Genomic DNA, 25,832 nt, shown 5'->3' on the forward strand with positions numbered 1-25,832 from the left:
AATAGTTATTAAAGATTGGTTTTGGTGTCTAGAGACTTTTTTCGTTAGGTACAAAAATAATAATGTTGTAGTTAGCTTGCAATTTCTCACATATTGCCCAATAAATTTGCTGTGTGGTATTTCTGAAATGAAGCTAAAGGCTTCCAATTTGACTCTATATGAATTAGTAATGCCAGGGAGTTCCCTAACTTTTGTCGATAGTAATAAGAACTGAAAAGAGAAATTCCATACCTGTCAGCTGTTCTGAAATTACAGTGATTCTGTTTCTGCAATTAAAACCTTGAGATTATAACTAAATATTTGCTAACTTTATAAGCTCTGGAAAGGAGAGGAGTTGAAAAGTTTTAGATTAAATGACATCTTGTAAGTATACGCATTCAACTTTCCCAACACAGCCATGCTTTGCTACTTGATATGGGGAAAGAAAGAAGAGGCTCATTCTCCTTTTACCTTACAAATGTGTACAGTCTACATGAATGGCTTTATAATGGTCACACTGCTGGCACTTGTGAAACAATTCAGAATTAAGTCACCAAATTATCTTTATAAAAATGAAATGCTTGTAATGTTAGATGCTCTAATAAGCTATTGCATTTTCCAAAATTGTAGAGATATATAAACCCTACTAGAGTTATTTGACCATGACATTCCAAAACTCTTTGATTAGTTAAATGGGGGAAAAACCTTTTCCTTGAAAAGCCATTCTTAATTCAAGGCCAAGTGTGGAATAAAGCATTTGTTAAGAGTAGTGTGGGTGTTTTAACTACTCAAAGTCTATGATAATAGCTACATTAGGAGCTCTTACTACAAAATCTAAATGGAAAAAGCAATAAGGTCACAGGCCAACCACAGACTCCTATCCTTTGGGTCCCTCGGGGGCTGGATACAGAGCACTTCCAGCCAAGAGTTTTGGAGTCTAGAGTGGGGATTTCCTAGATTTGCAAGTGGCACCCTCTGCTGGTAAACATTCTCTCCCTAATGGGGATGCTAGCTGGTAAATCATTCATTTGTTCACCATTTCCCGCCAGTCAGGTATAGAAAATACTGAAATTATCTTAGTAGAACACAAATTGGGCTGCAAAGTGGCTATACGGCACCCCAGGACTGGAAAATCCAGCCCTGATGGTAGTTTTTCTATTGATTCATTATGAACAGCTCAAGGCTTTTCTCCAACCTGTGCATTTTCAATCTAGGGCAACACTGATGAACTCCTCTGAGTCAGAGGATTTAGGATTACAATGCACTATGTTATCCTATCGTCTTAGGCAAAAGGAAAACAATTTAATGCAGTAAAGGATAGCTTAGTGATTTGAGTTTTACTACAGACATTTATTATTTTAATCTTGCTTTAAAAAATTAACATTATTTAGATGGAATATTTTAATTTTGGAATATTCAAGTATGATAGAACATTTCAATTTTCTATGTTTTGAATAAAAAACTTAGTATATTTAAAAGAATAAAAACAATTTCTAAAAAGGTCTTAGTAATCATATTAAAGGCCAAAGACAAAAGTATAGAAAGTACCAGAAATTTATACAAATTTCCAAAATTTTGTGAGAATGATTTTAGTCATTAATGGAAAATAATGGGATTAATAAAAATTTGAAAACTTTTACATTACAACTTCATACTGTTTTTGAGAAAGAGTTCTTTCAAGAATGAGTTCTGAATAGATCTGTTCACTATATGTTAAATATTGAAAAAAAATCCACACAACAGAGAATGAACTTTTATGCCTATTAAGTAACTTAATCCTACTATGTCGATACTTGACAAAAACATGTTTCCAGTTTTTAAGGTGATCATTCATATTTTACACTAAGCTCTGACATTTGCTACTTACTAGATAACTATATAAAAACACCTTTGGTCAGGAAAAACACCTTTGAATTACAAAATGCAGCTTGATTTATATAACTTTCTGACTTAAAAATACTGCTGTTTTTGAAACTACACCAAATATATAGCTTGTTACTGAGCTTGAGAAGCCTTCACAGGAAAATGATGGGGTTACACAAATTCAGATTTTAAATATTTTATTTATTAATGAAACATAAATGGAACTCTTGGTATTTATTATTCATTTATTGATTCAACAAATATTTATCAAGCACCTGTCATGGTCTATTAAAGGAGCTAAATTCCTGAACTCAAAGATACATAAAACAGTCCTCACTCTCAATAGAATCACAATCCAGCTTCTTTACTTATCAGAAAGAATGATGTCATCTACTCAAGTAACTCCTCTTGTTGTCTACCTCAACTCTTAAGATTTTTTTTTTTTTAATTGGGGAAAGGGAACAGGACTTTATTGGGGAAGAGTGTGTACTTCCAGGCTTTTTTTCCAAGTCAATCTTAGTTGTGGAGGGTGCCATTCAGCTTCAAGTTGTTGTCCTTTCAGTCTTAGTTGTGGAGGGCATAGCTCAGCTCCAGGTCCAGTTGCCATTGCTAGTGGCAGGGGGCACAGCCCACCATCCCTTGAGAAAGTCGAACCGGCAACCTTGTGGTTGAGAGGACACACTCCAACCAACTGAGCCATCTGGGAGCTCAGCAGCAGCTCAGCTCAAGGTGCCGAGTTCAATCTTAGTTGCAGGGAGTTGAACCGGCAACTTTGTGGTTGAGAGCCCACTGGCCCATATGGGAATCGAACCCGCAGCCTTCAGAATTAGGAGCATGGAGCCCTAACCGCCTGAGCCACCGGGCCGGCCCTACCTCAACTGTTTAAAGTCAGAAACATAAACTCATTTTAAAATCAGAATAAAGTAATTCTTCCCTGTATACTATATTAAAATGAATTACATGTTTGTAGTCATTTTAATATAGAAGCTAAAGAAAAAGAGTCTAGTTAAGTCATCTGAAAAATAATCTTAAAAATATATATTTACAAATAAGATCAACGAAATGTTTCCAGAATATAATTCTATCCCAATATTCATAAACACAAGGCACTGAATGGTGGAAAGATTGCTATTATTATTATTCACATGTAATCATTTACCTAAATTCCTTGGCAAATTTCGAAGGATTCTTGGAAAGTGAATTTCTATTATGGTGCATCATTTAACATTAATGAAATTTATAAATGGTTTTTAAATCTTGATCTCTTAGCTCCTTTCCATCTCTAAAGCCTAATATTAAATCACAGCAGTCTGAAAAAGAATTGAGGGGTGGATGGGTGGCTCAGTTGGTTAGACCACAAGCTCTGGGCAACGGGGCTGCCAGTTCTATTCCTACATGAGCCAGCGAGCTGCACCCTCCGCAACTAGAATGATGTCAGTGTGCTGCCTCTCTGCTCCTGGGTGGCCAGATGGCTCAGTTGGTTAGAGCATGGGCTCTCAACCACAAGGTTGCCCGCTCAATTCCCGCATGGGATGGTGGGCTGCGCCCTCTGCAACTAATAATGACAACTGGACCTGGAGCTGAGCTGTGCCCTCCACAACTAATATTGAAAGGACAACAACTCAACTTGGAAAAAGTCCCGGAAATACACACTGTTCCCCCAATAAAATCCTGTTCCCCTTCCCCAATAAAATCTTAAAAAAAATAAAATAAAAATGAATTGGGCCCAAGGAAGAATTCCAAAGAGGCAACAAAGGTAAGTTTTAATTCTTGCTGTTGATTGCCTTTGAAATACATTTAAAAGTCAATTAATTTAAAATACCTTTAATGTCAGTTAAAGGGATAACACCAATTGAAACACCTCACATAAATGTAAAATCAATAGCTGATTCAAAATGGACCATGGACAAAGTGTAGCCTTTCATTGTGAAAATGCCTAATCTTGCAACAGCACCAGTCTGGATTCCTTTGACAAGGATTTTGTTAACATATTTAACATTCCATGGTAAATAAGGCTCTATGGTTGTAGATCGACTTATGGTGAGAAGGTTATTAGATGACATACTTTCTAAGTTTCTACCAGCTTTAAATTCTGTGGTAGGAAAGACATACTTGGTATAGTTTGCCCCATTTTGTTGTTCATTCTTATTCCACCATAATTATAACTGTGTTACTTTATTACCCTGAGCTCCCTAAAATTTGCTAACTCCCTTCTCCAGCCACTACACCTAAAAGTTTATACTTTAATTTTAGGGTCTCATTTTCTATACTGAATGGACCCATTTCCACAATGAAGAAAATACCCTCACACTCTTAAATGATCATATACGCTAGTTGCTATTGGCTCTGGCTATTGTAGTTTTAAATGTATAACTATTCTAAGTAGCTAAGAAAACTTTTTATAGCTTGGCAGTTTTATGGAACAATGTAATCAAGAACATAGTAATGACACTCCTTGTATGAAACATATAAATGTTGAAAGATAAGATCTGTAACCACAAGCTTCACTACATTTTTCTGTCTTTTCTATTATAACACACTATGTCTGTTCATCTTTCTATCACCATACCTATCTATGTGGCTGCCGAAAGATCCACAGCTTCTCCTGTTTCTTCTTTTGTTTCAGCTCCTTCACTAACTTTCTCATTTTCCATCTCTGTTTCAATTGTTTCTCCTGTCTCAACTGGAAAAGTAACCAAAGGAGATACTAAGAGACACTCATTTAGTATTCACAATAAAGTACCCCATAGCTGGTTTCCAATAGGAACGGTTCTTAATCTTTGGGCCTAAACAATAAATGTCTCTGGTGGTATCCAAAAGTGATCACTCTGGTTCTCTCAGATCTTCAGAATGATTAGGCACTCAAAAACTGCTGCATTAATAAGTGCCAGAGTTAAGAAACAGATGGATAAATGCTTCATTTAATTATACTGTAATGTGAAGTTAAAATTTACCAGAATGACCTTCAACTACCTGAAATGCAGACTTCAATAGTTGTGTATCAGCCGCCCCCCCCCCCAGAGATTCTCTCGTATGGAGCATATCTAAACATCCTGAATCTTTAACAACATAACTTTACCTTCAGTTTTTTGGTCCTCTTTGTTACTGTGAGTTTTCCTGACCATTTCCACATTTGTCCCTGTGTCTAGAATTCCTGCTGGATGCTCCAGGCTACCAACTGTTTCTTCACGTGTAACCTGCTCCATGTTTCCTGGACCTTTGGGAGTTGTTTCCACAAGCTGACTTCCTTCCAAGATTTCTGGAGATCCATTTTCTTTGGGAATTGTTTCTAGAAGTTGGGGCTGCTCATCTCTTCCCAGTGTTTCTCGAAGTTGCTGCTCTTTCGCTGTTTCCACAAGCTGACTTCCTTCCAATATTTCTGAAGATTCAGTCTCCTTGGGAACAGTTTCTGGGAGTTGGCATTGTCCATCCTTTCCCATTGCTTCTTGAGGTCGGGGCTCTCTACCTGCTTCCCGTGGTGGAATATTTCCAGCTATTCCTAAAGGTTTTATCTCTCGGCCAGTTTGTGGGTTCTCAGTAGCTCCCACTACTCCAGGAGAGTCCCTCTCTCCTGCTGTCCTCAAAGGCTGATGATGCTTGGATTCTGTTCCTAAAGATTCAGTCTCTGTATTTCCTCCTACAGGCTGATCCTCTGTTGCTACTTCCACATCTTTCTTCTTTTTTTCTGCTTCTGGAATATCATCTTTGCCACCTGGCTCAGGTGGTCCAGACTCCTTGAGTCCTTCTAGAGTCTGAGTCTTCTCCATGGATCGTGGAGGGTCTGCAGCATCTTTTGCCAGCAGGTGTTCATGGAGGGATTTAACACCATTAGCTGTAGACACCATTGAAATCTTGAGCTTCTCTAATGGAGGAATTCTTTCCTTTTGTATCTTGCCATAAACAGTAGATTCTCTTCCCAGTGTACATGGTTTAGGTTGGGCAAAACAGGACTCACTTTCTTCTGTGGTTGAAAAAATTATATTTGAAATTACTTTTTCATCATTCATTCATTTGAAAAATAAATAAAAAAATACACATTATTGTTTAGTTTTTATCTTGAGAAAGTATGTTGCTATGAAGAAGTAGATTTCATAGTTCGAGACAGCCCTGGGTACAGTTGAGTACAGAAAGGCCATACCATGACCCTACACTCCCTAATTCAACTCTCTTTACTGTCTTAAACTCAAACACCTCATCTTAAACATTAAAGTCCTCCAAAATCACAATTTTGTTTTCCTGTTTGCCCCTTATGCATCTTCTCCTGGCTCCTGTCCTATGCTCTAATTTAGTACATTTTGTTTTGTCATGTTCTTTTCCCTGTCCCTCCCTCTCTTCTTAGACTTAGTAGAAGATTTCATCATGTATGGCCTTGCAAGCAAGGCCATGGTCTTACTTTCCTCCTAAAGAAGAATGGCCCTCAGTGAAAGGAAGAGACCCCAGGACAGAGAAGCCCCACTAGGTAAAGACTAAGATGTCTGGGAAGGAAGGTGACAAGGACAGTTCAGCCTGAGTTTCATTTTGTTTGGGGAGCACAGTGGGAAGAGGAATCAAGAGAGAGTGGAAAACATGAATTTTAATTCTGGCTCTCCCTCCAACCCTGTGACCTTGGGAAGTTAGTTCCCAACGATCTCATCTGTAAAATGACAGTAAATCTGTCTCTTCTACTTATCTCAGAGATGCATGATGCATCACCTCACATTAAACAGTGAATGCAAAAGTCAACATGGTAATATGTTTATAGTATTTGACTCAGTGATCCTACTTCTGGAAATTTATTCTAAAAGCATAAATGTCAGAAAAATGGTTTGGGGAAAAGTATATAATCCCAGGATTCTTTATAATAGCAAAAGCTGGAAAACAACTTGAAAGTTTAAAAATTGGGGGAAAAGATAAATATTCCACTGGATGCAATATTATTATACCATTAAAAAAAGATGATTATAAAGACCATATGTTAAAATAAGAAAATAATTATGATATATAAGTTAAAAAATCAGCACTCACAGTTGGGTTAATCAAATTAAATAATGCATATAAAGTGTTTATTAGCACACGTTGTGCTGTGCAATTAAGTGCTCCATAAGTCAGCTATCAATTATATATATATATATATATATGTATGTATATACATATATATATATACTCACATATATGTGTGTATATATTACAGCTTTTTCCTTTCTTAAAATGTGTATACATTTTTTTCACCCTCTGTAGTATATATATTATTTATTACATGTATTACACATATATTATATATGTAATATAACATGAAAAAATGTATACACATTTCAAAAAAGGAAAAAGCTGTATTAAAATTGTAGTACTCAATATATACCAATAGCAAAAGATGAATACAAGTCACGTTTGACTTCTGCAATTACAAGAGGTGCTCAAAGTGGTTACTGTCAGCATCCAGACACTTCTGATTACAGCGAACATCGTTTGGTAGACATCTGTGGCGAGCGTGTAAAATGTCCCAACACCACAGCAGAAGTAGCAGGACTTGTTGCTGTGCGAGGCCTCCCAGATCTTCCTTGTGCACATCACACACAGCACCATGCGTCTCAAACTTACCACAAATGCGTGCAATTGTCAGGCATGTTAGAGGTTCTGTTGCACACTCACGCCTCCATTGTCATTGGACTTCCACAACGTTCTCAAATTTCAAATACCACCTCAAAATGGTCTTGCGCTCCTCGAACGACAACTGTGCTTCCACCATTTTCTTTTGATATGGGAGAGCCCCCTCACTACAGAAATTTTAAGTCTCCTTTTCCCTAGTTTCTTAGCTCCCTAGCCCCTGGTCTTAATCACTTTTTAAATCAGTTTCTTAATCCTAAACTGAAGATTGCACCTAGCCTAAATCACAGAATGTCTCTTACCTCTGCTTCAAATAATACTTAAAAGCCTGTGACTTAAGCTTGTTAACTGTAATCATTGTAGCCCAGCATTCCCCCAGGCCATTCCACACCTAACCCCTGGGTTAAATAAAGCTAAATGGACTTTAACATTCCCAGGCAATTCCAGACCTAACCCCTGGGTGAACAAATACCACCTGAAATTAAGATAAATGGACTTTGAGTCATGTTCCCGAGGCCAGTGCTTTTAATCTATTAATTAAAATCTGTCTCTCTTCATCTAGGGGCCATTGGGATATGAATAATGTCCCAGCAAGGTTTCCAGCGCACCCTGACCAAGGCAGATATGAGACCCCCTCTTTTCTATTTAAGGTCAGATAGGGTGAGCATTCCATGAATCCCTAATATGTAAGGACAGCCCTACACCCCTTCCCAGGAGGAAGCAAATACAGAAGAGAGACATCCTATCCCTCAACTTCCCACAGAGATTTATGGGGATCATGTCTCTCAGGGGAAATAAGGCAGGCAGTTAGAGACAGGCATAACGTCTCTGCATTCCTGCACGTCCAACACAACCTACGGGGAGCACTGCCTGGAGACCTCCCAAATTCTTCCCTTATCTGCCCTAACCATTAATCACTGTGAAGATCTAACTAGATTAAACCGGTAGTTCACACCAGCAGCAGTAGAGGCTACAACCTCCATTTCACCTTAACCTCATTATACCATCATTATAGTATCATACATATGCGTGGTAGTTCATTAATATTATTATAACGAACTGATTTCTGGGAAGGAACATGCACAGTCTAAGAAGATGAGGTAATAGACCCTTGTCAACCACAGGTGTCAATCAAGTGGTCCCATGCCCAGAGGGGAACAGCCCATCCTAGAGAAAAGAAAATAAAAACCCCAAGTCCTCACCAGTCAGTGCCTTTTGAGCCACTTCTTTTGCTTAGGCCCACTCCTAACCCTTTAGAGTGTACTTTCACTTCTAATAATAGCCTTTTGAGCCACGCTTTTGCTCAGGCCTGTTCCTACCTCTTTGGAGTGTACTTTCTCTTCTAATCATGGGCCCTTGAGCCGCTTTTCTTTGTGCTCAGGCCCACTCCTCATTCTTTGAAGTGTACTATCTCTTCTAATAAAATGCTCTTTCACAACTTTACCTCTGTGTCTCCTTCAATTTTTTGCTCGAGTCACCAAAAACCTGGACATCGCACAGAGGAGGGCCCACCCTCCAGCAAATGGAGGCTAGGGTACCCAGTGCTCCTCCAGGAGGCCCAGGTTCAACCCCCAGTGTGGAAACCTAGCCCGGACTCTGCTGGGTTCGACCCCTGGTGTAAGAACCACGCCTGGGCATCCTGCCAAGAAGGCCCCCTCACTCCAGTAACACATTGACTGTCCTGCCTATCATATGCTGACACTAGCATTTATTTGATTAAGGCCATCTTTTTAGTGAACATTGCTACTGTAATTCAATTCAAGTTCAAAAAGTAATACATAGATAACATCTCTTAAAATGTGTATACATTTTTTGGCACCCATATATATCAATTATACATATATATGTATATATCATATATAGAGAGAAAGAAAGGGAGAGAGGAAGGAAGAGAGAAAAATCAAATCAAAAATAGAGGGGGAAATACTGGAAGAAAATAAACCAACATGCTAAAAATGGGCCTCTAGGTGATATATTTCTTCTTCTATCGTTTTTTTTTCCCAAAGACAGTTTCGCTTTTCTCTAATTTTTTCTTAAGTTACCACCTATCCCAGTTATATATGCATACATTTTAAAGAATTGTCTGCTTATCTATAATTAAGATATACAACTAATTCACAGGCCTCATCTCCAATTTCCCCTTCTCTGGGGGCAAATATGTTCATTCTTTTAGCTGTTTGAGAGAGATAGTTTTTTCTATATCTCTAAGTGATTGCTATTTCATGATTTTTCAGTTTGGGCATTTCAATTAACTCCCACTATGGAAAATAAAGACTTAGCTCTTTCTATTCCCACCTCTATCACCGCCCCCCCACCTTCTGCCATACACATTCACATTTCTTTTCAACTCAGTAATTGGATGTTAGCAATTATTTAAAAGAGTAATTATGTTGTAATCTGGGTTATATCTATATTGTTATATGTACATATAACCAGTACGTCTTTTTGGAAAAACTGAGCCATACAGTAAGCTATTACTTTATGTAAACAGCGTTTTGTTTTTCTGAGTGAATAATTGTAAAGGTTCCTTACTTCCTTGGTTTATGTGTTATCATTAATTCAACTCACTGCCAATTGTTTCTCTTCTTAATACATTTATTCACATCAAATCATTTCCCACCCTGTCTCCAGGACTGGAAAGCAATTAGAGTCAACCTGGAGAAGCAGAGTTTAAGAAGGATTTTGTGATTTGCAGCAGGCTATCGGCCCCAGGGGTCCTTGTCATAGAATTGGGAGCAGGTTGTCCTTCACCTCACCCTTTGGCCTCATCATGAATGAAGTCTTCAAATTAATAGCACATAAGGCAACTTAACAAAACTGATTTCTCAGATCTATAAAGAAATTCATTATGACAAGACAATTCATTTAGATATTATACAAAGGATGTTCTGGTGATGACTGCCTTAAGGAATTAACAAGGAAATGTGTTAATATACTAATCACAGACATCTGCCAAATCATATTTCCTGGCAAAATAGTTACTACAATGATTAGTACTGTCAGTTAAATGAGACAAACTAATTTCAACCAACCGTGGGTGTATTCTAAAGGCATCAGTCTTCTAGAGCACAAAATGGCGGGGGGAAATGTGTTGGCACACCCAAATCAGAGCCACTCAATTTTATATTTTGAAAAATATACTATGCTATCAATCTAAGTTCTTCCCTTAAAACAAAAGCTTTGTGAAAATGTATTATCCACAAATGGTGTCTTAAGTGTCCAAGGACTCTATCAATTTTTACCAAAACTAGAACATTTAAGCTCATGATCAGTTTTCATTCTTAAATACTTTTCTGAACCTTACTGGTATGTTTGGCATAGGCAAATGTCCTCAACATATAATAATTTTATAGCACAACCTGAAAATCGTCAACCAAGCTGGAAAATATTACAAAAGAATATCACTCTCTCTAATATTTTTTCTGGGGTAAACCAAAGGAGCTAAAACATCTTTAAAATGATCACACATAAAAATTTTAAAAATGCTGAAATTCATTTTGTAATTTATATTGATTAACTACACTCTGACTGAATTTTTTTTTTTTTAAAGATTTTATTGGGGAAGGGGCACAGGACTTTATTGGGGAACAGCGTGTACTTCCAGGATTTTTATTCCAAGTCAAGTTGTTGTCCTTTCAGTCTTAGTTGTGGAGGGCGCAGCTCAGCTCCAGGTCCAGTTGCTGTTGCTAGGTGCAGGGGGCAGAGCCCACCATCCCTTGCGTGACTCGAGGAATTGAACCGGCAACCTTGTGGTTGAGAGCCCACTGGCCCATGTGGGAATCGAACTGGCAGCCTTCAGAGTTAGGAGCACGGAGCTCTAACCACCTGAGCCACCGGGCCAGCCCCTGAATTTTTAAATAACTGTGTTTTAGAGGTAATAGCTCCTAACTAATCACTTATAGGTTATATTTCCTGTGCGAGAGAAGAGCACAACCTACTCTAAAAGGGAGGATAGAAATCTTATGACCTTGAAAGTGACACCTATAATGTACTGGGTTTGAATCCCGGTTCCTCCACTTACTAGCCTTATTAATCTTCGTTGTGCCTCAGTTTCATCACCTGTAGAATGGGAGGAGTATTAGCAGAGCTATTGTGAGAATTACACGACTTAATACCTGGAAAGCACTAGCACAGTGAGTGGCACATACTGAGTGTCAATCAATGTTAGTCATTACTAGTATTATGCTTCATCTGATGACCCTAGCAAGGAACAGATTGCGGTGGACAGACAGAAAAATAAGGTAATTCCATTCATTCTAATACTGGTGCCTTTCTCAAAACCTATTTAGAAAAGAAGAAAGATCAGAGTAGATAAATGAAAAGTTTGGAAAACAAATGGTTGCTTCAAATCATCTCTCAGAAAACACAACAATAAAGCATACAATTACCACTAACATTTCCTTTCAGGCACCAGATTTCATATTCTTAACAATGTTTTTATCCCCAGCTAGGGAAGTATAATTTTTGGATTCGTTTGACTTCTCACCTCCTCAGCTGGAGCAGGCTATTCCAGACTGTTCTGATGTTGGGTGTGAATCCTGATTCCATCATTAACCTGACTGTGTGATCTAGGCAAGTGCCTAACCTCTCTGGACCTCAGTTTTCTCATATGTAAAACAAGGATATTATGTTTGCCTTTCAGGCTTGTTAAGAGAATTGATGAAGGTGATAATGTGTGTAATTACCCAACATGGTGTGTGACATGAGAAGGCACTCAGTAAACAGGGGTGCAGCACAGTGTAGAGCCATGCAGGTGTCTCACTGCCCAGGGGAGTGCTTCTGAAGGAGCATGAGAGAGCTGAACTCCAGGCTGTGTGCGCCTGCAAGGTTGCACATGTCAGAGGTGGAGAGGGCTTCTTTTTCTACTTTCACAAAGGTCCTTTGTGGCCTAGCAGCGGCTCTGTCAATAAGCTATAGCTAACTTGGCAACAGAAAGAATGAACTGCGATAATGAGGGACTTGTATAAAGAGTCACTCAAACACTATGAAGTTGTCAACATTAACCTATAAAATTCTGTTGTTACCATGATAAGTTTAAAAACATGATTGTTGATAGATAATGGAATAGTATTCATTATGTCAGCCATGATTTGACTGGGCTTGACTGGCATTAATAAAGGCCACTGATAGCTTTTCATATAAATAAATATTTCATTGTTGGCTTTTATTTTATTTTGCTCATCAAATATTTATCAAGTGCCTACTGTATGCCAGCTTTCGGCTGAGCACCAGGTTTATAGCAGTTAAGAAGGAAGGAAAATCCAGTCCCTGCATTCTTAGGGTTTACTGTCTGCAGGGAAATTCAAATAATAGCTACTTCCCTCACTAAACCCAACTTGGTACCTACGCATTACCGCTTACCCAAGATCTCCACATGCTCTGTCTCCATGGTTTTGTGAATCGCCAACATACCTTCTTGACACAGAAGAAGGTACTATAGCATTTCTTCTAGCACTCTAACTAGAAAAGCAGTGAGCTCTTTTGTCCACAAAAGAAGACATTCTATGCCTAATCTGTATTATTATGTAACAAATATTGCAGACAGATGCATTATTTCCACATCCAAAGTTGTTTAAAGATATGTCTGTTTTCCAAACCCTACATTTTATCAAATCATACACTGCTCTGGGTTTAGTCCTTTGGTGCTCATTATCCCTCTTGATTCTGCTGTAAGATGATCCATGCACAAATTCGTTCTGACTGCTGAACTAACAGAACCCTTGTTGCAATCTCTGTTGTGATAGGCACACAAAGAAATTAAATACTAGGCAACATTACAGAAAGGATTAGAACTAAAGCTAACATACCTGAAACTCATATTATGGTGGAAGCTTTTCAACTCAGTTCATTCCCCTAATCAGAAATGAAAACTTTCTATCCACCAAGGAGAAAAACTCGAGGTCAGTATTTCCTATCCCGTGGTTATGACATATTAGACATTGCAAAGACCTCATTGGCCTGTCTGCTGGGTATTCTAGAAAATCAGTGAGAAAGGGGGACCTTGGTATGTTCCCTTGTTGCCACCATTTCCAGGTTTTTGTAGCTTTTGAGCTTTGGGAACCAGAGATGCAGCATGAGTCAGCTCCAAGAGCAGAGCCCACTCATCTTCCTTCTCATCTTCTTACTTTACTTTCTCCTCAGTTCCATTCTATTCTTTATCCATCCACCCAACAAACATTTGTGGATCTAATTGTGTTGCTACTCTAGATATTTTTGTCCTTTCCCTCATCAAAGTATGTAAAATATCGTCCTTGTATGCCATGGCACAAATGCTAACCCCCAAAAGTTCATTCTATTTGTTATGGTGATCTGTGATCAGTGATCTTTGATATTACTAGGGCAAGACCTTCCACCAGCAAAATGATTACAACTTGCTGAAGGCTCAGATGATGATTAGCATTTTTAGCAATAAAATATTTTAAAGTTAAGGTATGTACATTGTTTCATTTTGTTTTTATTGGGGAGCAGTGTGTTTCTCCAGGACCCATCAGCTTCAAGTCGTTGTCCTTCAATCTAGTTGTGGAGGACGCAGCTCAGCTCCAAGTCCAGTCACCGTTTTCAGTCTTAGTTGCAGGGGGCACAGCCCACCATCCCATGAGGGAATTGAACCAGCAACTTTGTTGTTAAGAGCTCACGATCTAACCAACTGAGCCATCCGGCTGCCCCTCCGGCAGCTCAGCGGCAGCTCGTTGTCTTCAATCTAGTTGTGGTGGGCACAGCTCACTGGCCCATGGGGGAATTGAACTGGCAACCCTGTTGTTAAGAGCTCATGGTCTAACCAACTGAGCCATCTGGCCAACGCTGTACATTGTTTTTTATACATAATGCTATTGCACACTTCACAGACTACAGTATAGTGTAACATAACTTTTATGTGCACTGGGACACAAAAAAATTCATGTGACACACCCTGTTGAGATATTTGCTTTATTGCAGTGGTCTAAAACCAAACTTACACTATCTCCTAGGTATGCCTATATTATCCCCATTATACAATTAAGGAAATATGGCACAGAAAGATTTAGTACTTTATCTAGGAGGGGCACACAACTAGGAGTGGCAGAGCTCAGGTTTGATTTGAGCTCAAGAAAGTGTGATTCTACCCTGAAGATTTAGGTGTTTTAAGGCAAATTGTGGTCCCAGAACCTACACCATAAGCATTACCTGGGAGTTTTTTGTTGTTGCTGCTGTTGTTGTTTTAATGCTAACTCACAGGTCCCACCCCAGATGCACTGAACCAGAATCTGTATATTAACAAGATCCGGGGATGGTTGTTACCTATGGCAACCCTCAGGGGTCATCAGGAAAAGGCATAAAGGAGCTAGTCAGGAGAGGCTGAAGTGGATGATGAACACACAGAACTGCCGGCTGTGGGAGTCCCGCGTTCTCCACAGGCCTTGTTGCCCATTGTCAAAACCCTGGCGTGGTCTCTGCTCTCAAGCCCGCATGCCATGGCCAGCACCATGATGAGTATATTGATTTAGCAATGAATTAAGGGCCTGAACTGGTCTAAGTGAGCTCCACACTAGGGAGTGAGATTTTTGTCCAGCTTCCATCATTTCTCGGAACTGGCTGGGTTTGCTAAGCCTCCACCTCAGCTAGGTCAGGACACAAAGGTCTTCTAATTTCTCATATGAAATTAAGGTTAATACTTTCTGTACCTTACACTCTAAGAGCTGTGAGTAGTGGCTGCACTGATTGAGGCGGCTGTTCTCTCAGCTTAGCCGTTCTGCCTGATTCAGTCAGGGTGCCGCGTGCAGAGGCTTGTGGCCAAGAGCAGGTGCCTGTGTTGAGAAGGGAGTATTCCCATCAGCAGTTAGCAAAGTTGTGGCTGGGATGGAATACATTTTGCAACAGAGCAGTCATAGTCACATGAGAGATTTGGGCTTCAAGTCCAGTGGTTAGTGTACCCTGAGAGTCCCCAGTACCAGAAAGAGCAGTGGGCAGACCAAGTAGGATGGTGACCCCAGGTCTTTCTGCTGACTGCTGCTACTACTCTCAGAGATTAGAGATCCACATGCAACGCACATGACTTTGTTTAGTATAGATCACATTAAGGGAAGCGGGGGGCTGGGGGGGGGGTGTTTCCCAAAATGAAAAGCCATTTGTAACAAAGCAGAAGTCTTCCTCTCACAGGGTGTATGCACCAGTGAGGCCAGCATTGGGCTACTGGTACAGACAATTAAAACCTGAATCGAATGAGCTTCTTTTCTTCATAAAGCAGAGCATAAGAAAAAGCTTCAGGGCAGCCGTGTTGCTCAGTGATTAGAGCGCGGTGCTCATAACACCAAGGTTGCTGGTTAGATTCCCAGTAGGCCAGTGAGCTGCGCCCTCCACAACTAGACTGAAAACAATGACTTAACGTGGAGCTGGTGGGTCCAGGAAAAACCCACTGTTCCCGAATATTCCACAATAAAAATTTAAGAAAAAAAGAAAGAAGGAAAGAAAAAGCTTCTATCTAGGAAGAAGCAGGTTTGACCAAGAATTATGGAAATGATTAAACTGAAAGATTTTAATAAAATTAGAGTATAAAACAAACATCTGTCAACCTTCTTCAAGCTTCAAAGTCTCCAAAAGGAGTATTAGAGAAGTTTAGGAGGTGGTGATAAGTCATGTTAAGAATAGGTGCCCTTGATATAATGTGTGGAGACGGCCTTTATCTCTGTGGTCTTCCTCCCCAAAACCCATAACACACCTCACATCATAAAGAAAACATCAGACAAATCCTAATTGAGACAAATTGTAATCCCAGAAGTTTGCAAAATACTTGACCAGTACTCCTCAAAACTAGCAAGGTCATCAAAAACAGGTCTGAGAAACTGTCACAGTACAGAGGAGTCTAGGGCAAGATGGCGACTAAATGTGGTATTCTGGAATAGAAACAGGACATTAGAGAAAAAGTAAGGAAATCTGAATAAAGTACGGACTTTGGTTAATAATAATGTATAGTACTGGTTCATTATTGTTACAAACACTCTACTAATGTAAGATGTTAATAATAAAAGAAAGTGGTTGTGAAGTATATGGAAATTGTACTATCATCACAATTTTTCTGTAAATCTAAAATCATTCTAAAACAAAGTTCATTTAAAAAAATTATAGCAGCAAAAGTACAAGAGCAAGTAACCTTGTAAAATAAGATGTGGTAACCTTAGTAAAACTGCTTCATAAACTTTGGTCATTCACACACCACTTTTATGATTTTTGCAGATTTGTGTACAACTTGTGCTATTATTGACTTAATATTTTTCATTGTCCCTTTCCTTTAACAAACTTACTAAAAAGAAAAAAAAGTTAGGAAATCAAGAAATTCAGAGATCTGGGGGTGGCTGTTTAGCTCAGTGGTTTAGAGCACGGTGCTAATAGCACCGGTTGCCGGTTCGATCCCTGCATGGGACACTGTGAGCTGCACCCTCCTTAAAACAAAAAGGAAAGAAAGAAATTCAGAGATCTAGAACTTAATCTTGAGGAAAAAACAAAACTTGATATTGGAAAAGCAATAAAGAAAAATTGAGATTCATTAAAACTGATATTAATGACAGATAATCTTATTGAGGACTTACTAGACAATATTCAAGGTCAGGGGTCAGTAAATTTTTCCTGTAAAGAGACAGATGGTAAATATTTTCGGCATTGCTGAACATTGGGTCAATATTACAACTGCTCAACTCTTGTCATGGTGAGAAAGCAGCCATAGAAAATGAATGGGCATGTCTGTGTTCCCCAAAACTTTATTTACTAAAGTAGGTGATGGGCTAGATTTGGCCAGTAGGCCAGTTTGCCAATCCTTGTTCTAGGCAACAGTTAGGCTACATTCTAGGTGCATTATATGTATTAACTCATTTATTCCTCAGACTATCTCTATGAAATAGGAATTATTGTTAATCCTATTAAACAAATGAAGTCATTGAGCCATAAAAAGGTTCAGTGGCTCAAAGTCACAACTACTAAATTAATCCTGAACTAGGATTTGAACCCAGCCAGTCTAACTCCAGACCCACATTCTTAATCAGCACTCTATACTGTCTCTGAGTATGTTGAAATTCTGCCTCAAAGCCACATGTTCTCTCTCTCTCTCTCTGTGTCTCTCTGTCTCTCTGTCTCTGTCTCTGTCTCTCTGTCTCTGTCTCTCTCTCTCACACACACACACACACACACACACACACATTTGAAATGTACAGGTAATCACAGCCTCTCACAACCATATAGTCTGTAGAGGCTACTCCAGGACAAACAAAGGGAAAGGAAATTAGCCAAAAGAAACTATGTGGTTCCTATCAGTCTTAGGAAAATAGAAAAGAGTAAGAACAGGCAAAAAAAAAAAAATCAAGGAGTTCCTTATCATTATCAATGATAGTTATGGAAAGAAAAGAAAGGAGGATGGTTTGGGGAGGACATTTCAACAGACAGAGATCCTTGCTGAAGGCAGATAGATGTTATCTTCAGTAAGAGAAACCACTAGTGAAAATGATAGAGCAGTTGGAATGAATACCCGAGTGGGTCATGGGACACAGAGGATATGATATTTGTGCAGCACTCTGAGGTGATGGAAGAAGCTGCACATGGAGGACCTTGCCAGGCTGCCCTAGAGACTGAGAGAAACGCTAGCACATTACACCTATTCTCACAGGCTGGGAAGCTCTCTGATGCATACAACAAAGGGACAAATATATTTCTGTCACCATAAATAGACTACAGTAGCATTAGCTAGGCAAGGCTGAGAAGATAATGATAGCATGAATCAGAGCAGTCTGCAAAGTGTGGAATGTTCTCATCCTGCAAGGACCCTTTCGGGCTAGATTTTTAAAGGCAAACTGCTGAAGAGAGCAGAGAGGTCTTTTTCACTGAATGTAAAATCAAATATATTACAGATTTTAAAAAGTACTGTCCCCAAATGATTGTCCTGGTGAAGGGAGCAGACAATTAATTGATGGTACACCCATATCACTGTAGGGGAAGGAAGTACTAGTAGATAGCAGGACCTTTCTTCTAGTGGAGAAAAGGCAGGTCAATCACTGAGAAGGAAGAACCTGGCAGGGGTGGGGCTAGGGAGGAAACTAGGGGAAGGCCTCTGGAACTGCTGCAAAGTAGCCTGGAGGGCTGGGGACTCAGGGTCATACACAAGGCTTGTTGAGCAGCCTCTTGGCATGAGTCATTTCAACCTTTGGCCTATGAGGTCAAGTTCTTTATATATTTACTTATCTTAGAGGAAATTAATTGGTGCTATTTTGATGTCCACTTTTAATTGTACTGTCATGGCCACAGAGTCTATTGTATGTAAATGAAATGTGACTGTTGGTGACCTGAAAAGGAGATAGATTAGGGCAAAGACATCATTTTTCTGTTTACTGATGCTTCCTGATCTTCTTGAATCTTGACTTTACTACTTAATGTACATTTGGACACTTCTTTTATCTAAACTGGTCCAATGTGACATGCTCATTTCAATGCAAGTTAAGCCATACAGATTTGAATGTCAAGAGGTGTCATTATGAATAAAGAACATGTTATCAGGCCTTGAGGTCTTTTATGTTATTAGAGAAACCAGACTAGAAAAGAGGCCAGAAGGACTGTTGAGAAAAGAGGGTCATTCATCCCTCCTAGGTGTAGGGCTATGGCCACCTAGTCACAACAGCCCAGCCCAATTATCCTGGGGACCCACAGCCCCTTGGGCCCATCCATAGGGAAGCAAGTGGTGTCAGTTGAACTTGTCCTAATGACACCTGTTGCCCTTTCTTTTCTCTGCCTATTTCCAGTGACCACCCCTTATTTATAAGCACACTAGCATTGCCTGGCTTATTTCACTCACCTTCATAAAGCGTAATCCCCATGGAGTTTAACTGTTAGAAACAATGTGTTTTTTGTTTTTGCAATCTTCATCCATAATGGGCAAAGCTCTGACACCCTTGAATATATACAAAAGAATGAACTCTAGAGCCTGACTGCAATTCCCAAGGAGGGTTCAAGGAGTGTGAATAGCAACAGCAGCCCTGGGACAGTAAAGATGCTTTTGAGGTCATTATGGTATTTTGCAGACATTAACACTCACTTGGAGAGCTAAATTCTGGCCCTTTGCTTTTTGAAAACCAATCATTACCTAGTACTACCTATACTTATACAAACCAGGTTCCAAAGCCTGGCCAAGTTTGATGCTTTTTGTCAGTTTTGGTGAGCCTTTCAGTAATCCCCAAAAGTATCAGGTTTTTATTTTAAACTTGATATTGTAAAACATTAACATAGAAGTGAAACTGTACAGGTGAGCCGGAACATGTGGCAACTTTACAGAAGTATGATTTAACAGAACACAATAAAGCTTTGTTTTGCTGTATTGACCTTTTCCCCGCATGACTAGGAAACCCTCTTCCCAACCCCATCTTGGCCAATGCTGCCTTCCAGTTTCTGTTATTCTGTGGGTCCTGATTCCTGTTCTCCCTCTGCTTTCTCCGCAGTACTCTCACCCTCCTAAACCTTCACCTCTGTCGATCCGTTTATTCACCCATCCACCCACTCAACAGATATGGATTGCATTTCTCCTATGTGTAAGGCCACATGACAAATTCTGGCAGAACCAGTTCCCAGAAGGAACTGGAGATTGTGAGGAAAGCGGGGGTTTCAGAGTCACATACATTGGGCGTAAGCCCCAGCTGCATCGCTTACTAGCTCTGAGACCTTGGGCAACTTACTTATCCTGACTAAGCAGTGTTCTAGCTATGTTTGGTGATACTGATGTTTATTTATAAGGCTCTTGAATGAAATAAATGGGATCATAGACTAAAGTACCTGGAACCAAGATGGTGCTCCTACCTTGTCCCCTGACGCCTGCTCCACGCCCATGTTTTGACACAGCTGCACTAATGATGGAAAGCCTTCAATTTTAGAAAAAGATTTATCGTATTGTTGATGAGAGTGTAAATTGGTATAACTCTTATAGAAGGTATTTAGGCAATTATCTATCAAGATTACAAATGCACATGCCTTTTGACCTAGTAATGCTACTTCTAGGAACCTGTCCCGCACTTACAGTTGCACACATTCAAAACGATGTATGTATAAAGGAATTCAGTTGCAGCCTTGTTTGCAACAGGAAAAAAACTGAAAACAAATCAAATATCCCTTAACAGGGGACTGGTTAAATAAATCTCACACAATGTATTATTAAGCAAGTGTAAAAAAGGAGAATGACATTCTCTGCATATCAATGTAGAAAAATTTCCATATTGATAGGTGAAAAAAACAAGGTGAAGAACAGTGGGTATAATACATTACATTTTATGAATAAAGATTGGAAAGGGAAATAATATTTTCAATGTATAAAGAAACTTTGGAAGAATACACAGAAAAATAAACCTAATAACAGTATTTACCCATGAGTGAGATTGGAACTAAGCAGATAGTGGGGCTGGAGTAGGAGCTGTGCTTTTCACTGCATGCATTTTTCAAATGTTTTCAATTTTTAGAGCCATGTATGCAGTTCTTATGTTCCATTTTAATTAGGTATGTGTAATAACCAGACCTACAACAAAGACTTACCGAATATTCTCTGTGTGCCAGGCTGGCGAGGGGACACAAAGAGATATAAGACTCAGTTAAAGACTTCTAGCGTTTTTTTAAAAAAGAAATCCCATTTGTCTAATGTCTACATGCAAGAAAAGCCTCTAAAAATCACTTTAATATTAATAACGTTTGTTTTTCAATTACAAAAAGAGTTTGTCTACTTAGGACTAAAGGTATGTCCACAGTACAAAGAACAATTTCCATAACTATGAAATTGAAGCCTCATCGTGTTGCCCAGGCAGCGGGGACGCCAAGCTGCTAGTGAGAGTTCAGGTAGAGCAAACAAAGGATTGTACCTGTCAGTGGAGATGTACACATTAACCTAGCAATGAATGTGTCAATAATTACCATCTATTTACTTTGTCCACACTGATACTTCAGCTGTAAAATCTCAGGAAGATGTCTGCCACAAACGGTTGGCATTTATTTTAACAAAGAGTCTAGTAAGCAGGGGCTGGTAACACTGGGAAGATTGGATGCCAAAGCTCTTGAGACCTTTGGGTCCATTAAAGTCTGTGAAGCCAAAAAAACCTTTGTGCTCAGATTCCATCAGCTCCTCAGGGCACAGAAAAGAACAGAAATTGCCCTAATACTTAGAACTTGCTTCCACAAACAAGAGATTCCAAACTCAATCTGTCTAATTTTCCTTTTGGAAGAAAAAAACAGCCTCTTTCCTCACACATTTCAGGTCATTCAGTAAAAATCTCTGTGTGTCTACCAACTACCGGGCACTGTTCTATACTTTGAGTAGCACTGGAAATTATTTATAACCAAAGGCCAGTCTCCACCTCTTTCTTTGGAGGTGACAGAAAGAAATTCATAGGATTCAGGGTCTAATGGGTCAGACAAATGTCTCCATGTGATCACTAGAACGTATTTTCCTATTTAACCTAATGGCTTCCTAACTAGTAGCTGCTATTTTATTTAAATTGGAGCACAGAAAATAAGTACCTTTATATTTTTTTTTAGTGTTACAAGATTTTAGAACTGTAAGAGATCTATCTTAGCAGTAACCTAATTCAACCCATTATTTATGACTCTTGCTGGTAAGCTAATACTGCATCATGAACAAACAGTTCTTAAGCTAGTTACAGAAAATTGTCTAAACAAATCCAGTCTACAGGCTACTTGATGTATTTGAGTTTTAACTCACAGGGTTCTAAGATTGATGTTGTGAATTTAAAAGAATCTCTTATGATAGGAAGATTATCTGTATCTCTATGGGAGGGCACTGAAAGTTTCTCTACATCTATGTACTGTTTAAAATATCTCTAAGGTTAAATATCCACCAAATATTCCTAGTTTAAATTTGGAAGTAAATATATACTTCATATTTTACTGACTCTTACTTAGAGATAAATAAATACCTTATTGATTATAATATTATATTTATAGTATTTATAATATATTACATATATTATAATAAATACTCTATTAAACTTTATTGTATTTCTTTTGTTGTTTGTATAGTGGATGACCATACACCTAATGGGGATCTAGAGTGATCTGAGGCAAAAACAGATTTAAATCTAGTTATCACAAGCTGGTTTAAGGAGGAAAAGGTGAAGGTCTGGAATCAGAGTACTTAAATTCAAAGCCCATCTCCAACTCTTAAGGAGTCCTGTGACCTTCGGCAAATTATTTATTTGTATCTGTAAAATGGGGAAATCATAATACTTAGTCATAGCATTGTTATAAGATCAAATGAAGTAATTCATTCAACAATTATGTACCAAGCATTGTTAAGCATGGTGGGACGGGGGGAGGTACAGTGAGTAAATGAATGTACAGGACGTTTAATAAACTTGGACTTTTTTTTTTAACTTGGATTGTTTTTATCTAAAAGCACATACACACAAACTAGGGATTGCATATAAAGAAGTTTTGCGCTTACAGAAACAGGAATGAATTATTTATGAAGTCTTCAAGATCATGAAGTTGAAATGGTGAACATACAATAGTATCCAATTTCGAGAGAGTATTGTCTGATTGAGGCTCAGAAGCAAAATACACCTGTTGATTGATTTAATAGGTGCGTAGAGCAATTTATGCAGCATATTAATTAATTTTCTATGCACTAAAACTGGTTGTCAAGTTTTTTAACATTTCTTTCAGAACAACATCCATATAAATTTAGAACAGCAATGAAAGCGTGAATAAAAACTGAAAGGGTGTGACTCTTGTAGATGTTTTTTTTCTTTCATTTTTTTTTTAATTAAAGTTTATTGGGGTGACAATTGTTAGTAAAGTTACACAGATTTCAGGTGTACAATTCTGTTTTACGTTACCTATAAATCCCATTGTGTGTTCACCACCCAGAGTCAATTCTCCTTTCATCACCATATATTTGATCCCTTTTACCCTCATCTACAACTCCCTCCCCCCTTACCCTCTGGTAACCACTAAACTATTGTCTGTGTCTGAGTTTTTGTTCTTTCAGTTGTTTGTTTTGTTCTTTTGTTTTTGGTTTATATCTGTGAAATATATTTTGGTTCACATATCTGTGAAATCATATGGTTCTCTGCTTTTTCTGTCTGACTTATTTCGCTTAGCATTGTAGATGGTTTTAACACTCGTGATATAATGTATTTTAAAAGAAGCTCACTCATTCTTTTCTGAGAGGATTAAAAACCCCACTCCACCTATTAGATACTTTTGCCCCTCCCCAAGAGTAGCATTCCTACAATACATGTTTTCATTGATTTAAAAATCTATAATGATGATTTAATGCTCTACTTTTTAAACTAGGATGCTATTCTTAGACTCTCGAGGGAATGGCAGGAGATAGGAGAAGCCAAAATAATATGGTGTATCTTCCTGAAGCATGAGTTTCCTTTCCTGTTTTTCACATTTAAATCAACAAGGATTTAACATGGAACAGAATGCAAAATCCACCTGGTTTCACAAAATAAAATGTGAAACCTCAAAGAAAGTGTCCCTTGCACTGGCCTCTTGAGAGCATATTTGGGGTACAGAGGCTTTTGTCTCTTTACGAGAAAGGTTTGTCTCTTTACGAGAAATGAGAAAGGTTTACAAGTGCTGTACATAAGGAATGTATTTTTCCATCTTTTCACATTGTTGTCAGTGACAAGGGGTTTGGAATCACTTTTACATATGGCTTTAGTTTTTTGCCTATTTCCAAATTTTTTATTGCTTTCTATTACCTACTGAAGCTAGAAATAAATTATCATAGACCATGAAAATGACTGCAATAAAACATATTTCTGACTAGGACTCTGTCTGAGTTTTGAAACGACATTCATGAAAACCCTGCAAGCTCTACTACAAAATCAGAAAGGAAGCTATTTCTGTATTATTGGAATAAGGTAAGGTGCTAAAAGCAGACCTGTGAAAAGGAATTAACCAAAGTATAAAATTTCCCTAACTTTAGCCTTGAAGAAGACTGTAACCTAGTTTGATGAAATTTGCTTATACTTCCAGAGCTTTATTCAAAATGTAAGAAGTGAGTCAGTTGTAAAACCCAGTCATTCTCTAATTCATTAATCTGCTTTTATTCTTTTCACGGCACTTATGTCTGTCAGAAACTATCTTAATCATTTGTTTAACTTTGTTGTCGGTCTCTTCTACCTCTAAACCCCAAAAGTAGGGTTCCTTGTATCTCCAGCATCTAGCCAAGCACCTCCCTGGCTATTTTATTGTATAGTTGACACTCAAAAAATACTTGTTGAATTTCTTTGTAGGATTCAGAGATGACCACTTTTTATTACGTGCATGTTTGTCAAGAAATATGCCAAAGATAGGGGGAAATGCATCTGACTTCTTCTAAAGTTCAGGAACCAATCTGAAGGAGTGACTGCCCACCTGTACTTTCAGCATCCTTTGCCATCTCGGATGCTGAACCACTGACTGGAGGCCAAGGCGAAAAGGTCTTGATAGAAAAATGGATATACATCTCTCCTTACGACCAGAAACTAACGGTTCCCAGTCAGTTTGCATCTTTATATAATCTGAAATGTCGTACTTTTAGGAGATTAAATAGCACCTATTGTTAAGGACAGGAAATTACTCATCTGTTTAAGAGAATGCGGCGGCTAACCGCGTTAGGGCTTTCACGCCAATTCCCTGCGATCACATCAGATGACAAGGTAACCCCAGCTCCCCACCGGGCCTCGCGCGTCTGGGCGAGCGCGGACCGCCGCGCCTTGGGTCACAGTTGCGCGCTCCAGATTTCGGGAGGGAGTCGCTCGGTGTGTTCAGGGTTCCACTTCCATCCTCAGGGAGGAGCCCGCCCCCTGCCGGGCGGGGTGGGCAAGGGTCGCACCTTTCGGACCCCCAGGGGGCGAGCCGACCCAATCCCGAGGCCCAGGAGGGGGTGGGGTAGGGTCCCCCGCTCACCGCTGAGGAGCCTGCTGCTGTCGCCGGCCTTGTTGAGGGCGCTGCTGGAGCAGCCCATCGCGGCGGTGCCGATGCCGGCGAGAGTGAAGCCCCGAGGGCGAGTGCAGCCACCTGTCCCAGCCCCACGCGGTGTCGGCCCTCGGAGCCCCCCGCAGCGCTGAAGTTCCCAGTATTCTGCCAGTTCTGCTCCCGCGGAGCGCCGGGCTGCGGGTGCGCACCTAGGCAGCAAAGGGAGCCATGCCGAGCGCAAGCAGTCAGGGAGCTGACAGCGAGCAAGCAGAAGAGGACAGGGAACAGGAGCCTGGAGGGCAGAAGGGGGACGGTGTGCTAAAAGGAGAGAGGAAAAAGGCCTCTGAAGAGGGCATAGGGATGATGTCGGGGGAGGGCGTGAAAGGCTGGAGGACTTGTCTGAACCATCACTAAATAGCTGGGAGGGGAGGAGGCGATTTGGTCAGTGGCTATTGATTGGTAGACTAGATTTTGCGGTGACAGCCTTA

At 39.4% G+C, this 25,832-nt stretch overlaps 1 protein-coding gene across 1 annotated transcript; it reads right to left on the reverse strand.

Moving 5' to 3' along the window:
- Positions 1–1,514: 1,514 nt before the first annotated feature.
- ERICH5 (glutamate rich 5) lies at positions 1,515–25,715 on the reverse strand. Its single transcript, XM_081071013.1, has 3 exons — positions 25,336–25,715; positions 4,922–5,803; positions 1,515–4,525 (listed from the first exon to the last, which is right to left on the reverse strand). The coding sequence occupies exons 1-3, from the start codon at positions 25,391–25,393 to the stop codon at positions 4,416–4,418; spliced, it is 1,050 nt and encodes a 349-aa protein (XP_080927139.1). The 5' UTR covers positions 25,394–25,715; the 3' UTR covers positions 1,515–4,415.
- Between the last annotated feature and the right edge of the window lie 117 nt (positions 25,716–25,832).

This window comes from Rhinolophus hipposideros (genome assembly GCF_964194185.1).
Source record: "Rhinolophus hipposideros genome assembly, chromosome: 13".
Lineage (NCBI taxonomy): Eukaryota > Metazoa > Chordata > Mammalia > Chiroptera > Rhinolophidae > Rhinolophus > Rhinolophus hipposideros.

Coding starts and splice junctions, on each gene's coding strand:
- ERICH5 (XM_081071013.1), bottom strand. CDS start 25,393: ATGGGCTGCTCCAGCAGCGCCCTCAACAAGGCCGGCGACAGCAGCAGG. Junction 5,804..25,335: donor CAGCAGCAGGCTCCTCAGCG/GTGAGCGGGGGA, acceptor TTTCAACCACAG/AAGAAAGTGAGTCCTGTTTT. Junction 4,526..4,921: donor AGAGGACCAAAAAACTGAAG/GTAAAGTTATGT, acceptor TTACTTTTCCAG/TTGAGACAGGAGAAACAATT.